General features: G+C 38.3%; 1 protein-coding gene across 1 annotated transcript; it reads right to left on the minus strand.

Annotated features, from left to right (window-relative positions):
* Positions 1-3,623: 3,623 nt before the first annotated feature.
* Positions 3,624-5,948, minus strand: LOC129571520 (piggyBac transposable element-derived protein 3-like). Its single transcript, XM_055451327.1, has 3 exons — positions 5,941-5,948; positions 3,854-5,670; positions 3,624-3,694 (listed from the first exon to the last, which is right to left on the minus strand). The coding sequence occupies exons 1-3, from the start codon at positions 5,946-5,948 to the stop codon at positions 3,624-3,626; spliced, it is 1,896 nt and encodes a 631-aa protein (XP_055307302.1).
* Between the last annotated feature and the right edge of the window lie 225 nt (positions 5,949-6,173).

Here is a 6,173-nt window from a genome sequence, read left to right on the forward strand (position 1 = left end):
ATCAGCTTTTTCAGCTTTTTTAGAAAAAAAAATCAGTGGCAGGCCTGTATATACAATATACTCTATATGTAAAATACGTATTACGTTGTCGATGAAGTTAGATTTTGCTTCATCATATTGAATGTGGCGATTAGCTTGACGTGACTCTTGTATTGAAGTACGATTCAGGACCGAATCATCGAGAGGAACCTCCAAAGCCTGCACCGTTGCGGTCAATAAATGCATCGCATCTCTGCCCGTTACCTGATCACAACGAAGAAAAAGAAGAGTTTGAAATGATCTCAATTTTTCAATCTCATTCTTTTCACCTTCGCCTTATCAAGTGCGGAGCATAATCGTGGTGTAATCAACTTCAATTTCGGATTCACTTGCGTAGGAAACTGTAATGAAGATGAATTGATTTCGATGGGAAATAATAGAATTTAAAAGCACCATTTGAATAAATAGTCTTACTTCCGTAAGACGAACTTTTCCGCACCGTTTTCATAGCGTTCAGCTTTTATTCAGATTATGTCTAGGATATTTATGAGAATTTTCAGAAAAAAACAACAGTACGTTCATGTATTTTATGGAAAATTGGCTTAAGATTTACTTCTCTTTCAAAAATGCAAAATAATCAAGTATTGAAAAAACTGAACTTTAATCAAAGAACTGCAAATCAGTCAAATATTTGGAGAATGAACTTTGTAATCAAATCAAAAAATGTGGACGGAAATAATAAGCTATCTCGACAAAATGTTTAATAAGCAAGTTGAATGAACTGATTTTTTTGTTTCTTTTTTGATGAAGTTAGACAAAAGATACCAAACCGAAATCAATTGGTCATTATTGCGATGCAACATGAAAACAAGTATCCAAAAACTGGGTGAAACAAAAACCTTCCGAAATATCACAAAAATCGTCCGAAAACATACAAAAATCGTCCGAAAACATACAAAAATCGTCCCAAATTTTCCCAAAAAACGTCCTAAAAATGAAGAAAAAATCCAAAAAACTACCGAAATTCTCCCAAAAATCGTCCGAAATTCTACCGAAAATCTTCCGAAATTTTACTGAAATCGTCCGAAAAATGACCAAATTCATTTTTTATGAAGAAATCAACAATGAAAAATTATTATTCAATGAATTTAATCAATGACATTTTTGTGTAACATTTTAACTAAGTAAATTTTTTCGTAAATATTTGTATGAAATGGAGGAAAGTATGAGAAATTCGTAGCGTGATGTCAATGAATGAGCTTCAATCAGAGCCACGTCAAAAAAATAAAGTATGAAATGTAAGAAAATGGCTGGAAAATTCGTAGTGTGACTTATTGATTTAAATTCAGCCATGGATGAACAATCGGTGTAATGTCAATTTCCGATGGCTGTGCGCGACCTGGCGAGAAAAGAATTGATTACGGCAATGACAAAATAACTGTGAGAAATAAATTATTGAAAATATACCTGTGCTTGATCAGCTTGAGCACCAATCGACGGTGGTGACGACAATTTGACGATTTGGTTTGAACGAGATGTTCCAGCGATCGGAGCAACATTGTCATTGCGTGTTGTCATTCTAACGGTTGTCAAACTTGATGGCAGTGTCAATGGAACTGTAACAATCGACTGAATTTTTCGCATCTAGACACATTCGGATATGTATTAGATAAATTTTATCATAAATAAAATATAAGTTCTTACCCCAAATAATTTGTGTGAGTACATGAGATTGTTTGTGTGCTGATTTGCGGCCAATGATTCGGTAACGGTGACTGTATCCTTTGCAAGATCCCATTTGAAAGAGCCGAAATATCCATTGAAATTTTCATCCTCGTTCACGATTCCAGTTCCGTTTGCAAACACCTTTCACAACAATACTTTCTTTGTCTGCAGCTGCAATGCCCAAAATCATAACGGTGTTTAGGTCTGAAATCATTTGGCATTGTGTAGACACCATTTTGATATTCCATGGTTCGATGCAATGGGAAACACAGCAAACCGTTGCTAAGTGTGACCACAACGCGGCATCGGAGGCGCCAAGCTCCTTCGGAGAAAAATGCGATGATCAATGAAAAACGTTTCAATGCTGTCGCATCAAAACCGATGACAAATTGACCCTTTAAGTTTCGTTTTATATCAAACGTTCCATCGACCGCGTGGGCATCAATGCGCAATGAACTTGGACCAATTCGCTAGGGGGATTTCTCACTTAAAAAATGGAACAATTCCAATGAATATTGAAAAATTCCTTCCATTTCTATCAATTCGGGTAAATGAATACACATTTACACTGAATGTGTGAAATACGTTCGCAGTACGAAGCTTAAGTACGTAATACTTAGCAAACTTAACCTCAAGTACGTAGTTAAGCTGCATACGAAAGAGTACGTTAAGTACGTACTTAAGGGTGACAATCTTCATACTTAAGCTTAGGTATGTACTTAAGATTTGTACTTGCTAACAGAACCGAATTTATCAAATTGCAGTGAATTCACCAAAATGTTATAGAATTGAATGGAATGTAGCACATTAAATTTGACAATTCCAGACAATTTCAAACATTTTTATACCATTTTAATAGAAAAGAAGAAATAACATAAATTCTTGCACATTCGTTTCAATTTTTTGCGTGAGAAATACCCCTAGCCAATTCGCTCAAATTGGCTCGTAGTCGGATTGAAGAAATGCAGAACATCCTTCTGATTCCCAATCCGTAATTTGAAGATTGGTATCGGAATCTGTGCGTAGATATCGCTTCGGAAACTGCTAACGCTGCTCGTTGCAAGGGCTTGTGTGGCCACGACCATCGAAGGAAACTACCAAGCATGTAGCACACTTGGTCAAATAGTTGGGAAAATCTCATTCGGTTGTGGCATGATTTTTGCCACAATTGCAGCAAGTTGGCCTTTGCATTGCAATAAATCAATGACCGTTCCTTGTTTTTTCACAATTAAACAATTTTCTTTTCACTTTGCACAATGTGTTTATAGCTCCAATGAATATGAACAATGACGCTGTTTGATTATCTTCTATAAACAATGACATTTCAACATGCCGGTAGTTTTCGAAATACGATTTCGATTTTAGAAAGTATGAACATTGACGTGTGAACAGAGCATAATGCACTCTGTTGAACAGATTGTGCTTATGTCATATTAACCTTAACTCCGTGTATTGGGCATACAGTGCCCGAGGCAAACTTCAAATATAAATAAAAGTACGAAAATAAAAAAAAATTATCATAAATATACTACCATTCGATAGATTGACTCTTAAGCTACAAACCAGTAAAATTTCATTTTCATATGATGTAAGCATGTGTGAGATATGTATGGTTATAACACATGTGCGCCGTACGTGTATTGGGGCATACAATACCCGTAGATTCCGAAAAAATAGGTGGTTTGAATTTTCCGGGCCGGAAAAACTTTTTATGGCGATTTTCCGGCTGTTACCATATGGTAACGCTGGGACCTCTAGGGTCCGTGTCAAGGTGAACAAATTTTTTTTTTTCAATGGAAAATCATGAAGTATATGAACGGAAAAGCATGAAAACGCGTTTTTATTTATTTTGAAATACAAAGAAATAATTTTGAATGATATTGAAATGAAATATGCGAAAAAAAAATGAAAGAAAAAAGTTATTCGGCTTGTGGTGTGGCACTACGGGACCGATTGCTGGTAGATGGTGTGCCGCTACGAGTATGGTATCCTGCGAAACATGACACACACAGACCAACATTGCATTTCATGCAAATTGTGCGACCAACAGATTTGCATGTGTCGCCAACGCAACGCCATCTTGTCGGGCTTGGAGCGACAAAGTGATTTTTCTCATCGAACCGAAGGCTCCGAGTGATGTCTTCCTCACGTCGCTGTTTTCGTGGACCAGTTTGAATCGGAGGCGAACCATAATGTTTGCAATAGTATGTTGAAATTTCACGTTTGAAATCGAGCTGAGAGAGAACTTTTGTGCCGCGTTGCAATTGCCAAGCGTTGTTCACAGCTACATCGATGAGCCAAGTGAATATTGAAGCCCACCACTTTTTCCCACGATAGCCAATGCGATGGTTGTTCACATTTTGATCCAAGCGATCAACACCAGGCATGTATTTGTTGTATTCCGTTACGGAGCATGGTCGAACAACATTTACTCGGCCTCCAGCTTGTTTGGAATAACGTGCCGCGCTTGATGTTGGCACAGATCCAAAACATGTCGAAGCGACAGCAACAACGGAATTGTCGACCCATTGTGTCACTCTAATGCCGGTTTGCTGCATTTTGACGGCCTCAATGGTGCCACGTGGTTTCTTTTTGAACACCTTCTTACTCGTGACTGGACAACTTGCAACGATCCGATTTTCTCGCATTGTTCCTGTGCCATTGTAGCCATTGGCTTTCAGATATGCAAGCAATGGAAAACCAGTGAACAAATTATCGAAGAAGAATCCAAATGGCAATCCTTTCAATTCATCGGGGAAGTCGTCAATCATGGACAAAAGTGGCGCCGATGCTTTGCCAAATCTCTCTTCGTACTTCGGGTTTGATCGCGGGTTTGAGCCTTGGTAAATTTCGAAATTTACCAAATAACCAGACGGTGTGCACAGAGACCAAACTTTATAGCCGAAACGAATGGGCTTGCCTTTGATGAATTGCTTGCAGCCATGTTTACCATAATAAGCGATCATGCTTTCGTCATATGATAGATTTTGTGTTGGATGGAAATTCTTCAGAAAGTTCGCTTTCAAATGATCCATTATCGGACGCAGCTTCCAAAGTTTATCCTTGTTATTTGCTGGTGGATTCAAATTCGGCTCGAAATGTAGCACTCGGAGTATTTCTTGGAATCTGTTGCGTCGCATCGTCTGGAATATCATTTCATTGCGAAGATCATCTGAGCTATTCCAGTATGCTTTGATGTTCGAAACTGTATTGTATCCAGTCACCAATAGAATGCCAATGAAAGCACGCAATTCTGGAACCGTAACGTTGACTGGCTTCTGCAAATGCAACACGGAATATCGTTCTGAGCAATCACAAATATGTTGCAGCAAATCATCGTCATAAAATCGTTCAAATAGCTCATGAGGTTGTACATCACGGCAATCGTCGAAATTCGGTTCAGGAAAAACTGGAATGGCAGCGCTGTCGCCTTGTTTTAGCCACTTGAATGTTGTGTCTTTGTTTGAGAGGGGCAACGGAACATTCGAAGGAGTGGACGATGCCCTTCTCAATCGGTTGACCCATGGCTCAATGACAATGTCTGGCAATTGAATAGGACCCGCTGCTCCTTCTTGTTCATCTTCTCTACTTGAAACCTCCATTGCTTCACACGGAATAACTTGAGCTGGTTGATCTTTTGATAAATCAAATTGTGATTCATGAATAACATCGACGAGAACATATTCAACGTTTTCATTTTCGTTTTGTGCTGACTCTTCAATATCGAATGTTTCAGTGTGCACACCGTTTCGTAAAACCAACTCACAGCCGGCATTCAACTGATTGCGAGACAATGCGTCGACTGTACCTCCTTCATTCTCATTTGCCTCGTCTTCACCACTCACATTACCGTCATCTTCGGGTGGTTCAATGTAAATTCCATCAATATCTCGCATGAAATCGTCTTCTTCTTCTTCGTCAATTAGCTGTTCCAAATAATCGACGGCATCTTTCAATGATAATTTTCTGTTTGAAATGTAAAAAAACACAAGAACATACAAGCGTATGCATGAGAAAATGCGTGGAAATTTTTTTTTTTGTTCACCTCAACACGGACCCTAGAGGTCCCAACGTTACCATATGGTAACGCATCATTTTGACGGATTCTAACGACACGAAAATATTTTCGATGTACATAAAACTTGTTTGATTCTTAAAATTTATGTCTCTAGCTATCGTTTGATATCAAGTTTATCGAATTCTGATAATAAATATTGAAAATATATCATGACTTACTTCGACATGTCTGCGAAAATCGATTTTTTTTCACTTTCCAAAAAAAAAAAATTTTTAGCGTCTTCTCTGGCTCACACTCGAACACATACTGACGCTTGCCATATAATAATGGAAAGCGGCAACTTTTGCCAACCTAAAAATCCTTAACTTGTCATATTTGGTTGCGTTCGTGACGAGCTAGCCATCAAAAAGTCGACCAACCTTTTGCGTTACCATATGGTAACGTTGGGACC

Source organism: Sitodiplosis mosellana, unplaced genomic scaffold, assembly GCF_009176505.1.
Source record: "Sitodiplosis mosellana isolate CC-2019 unplaced genomic scaffold, AAFC_SMos_1.0 Smas_scaffold_2717, whole genome shotgun sequence".
Lineage (NCBI taxonomy): Eukaryota > Metazoa > Arthropoda > Insecta > Diptera > Cecidomyiidae > Sitodiplosis > Sitodiplosis mosellana.

Coding starts and splice junctions, on each gene's coding strand:
- LOC129571520 (XM_055451327.1), bottom strand. Junction 3,695..3,853: donor TGGTCCACGAAAACAGCGAC/GTGAGGAAGACA, acceptor CATGTTTCGCAG/GATACCATACTCGTAGCGGC.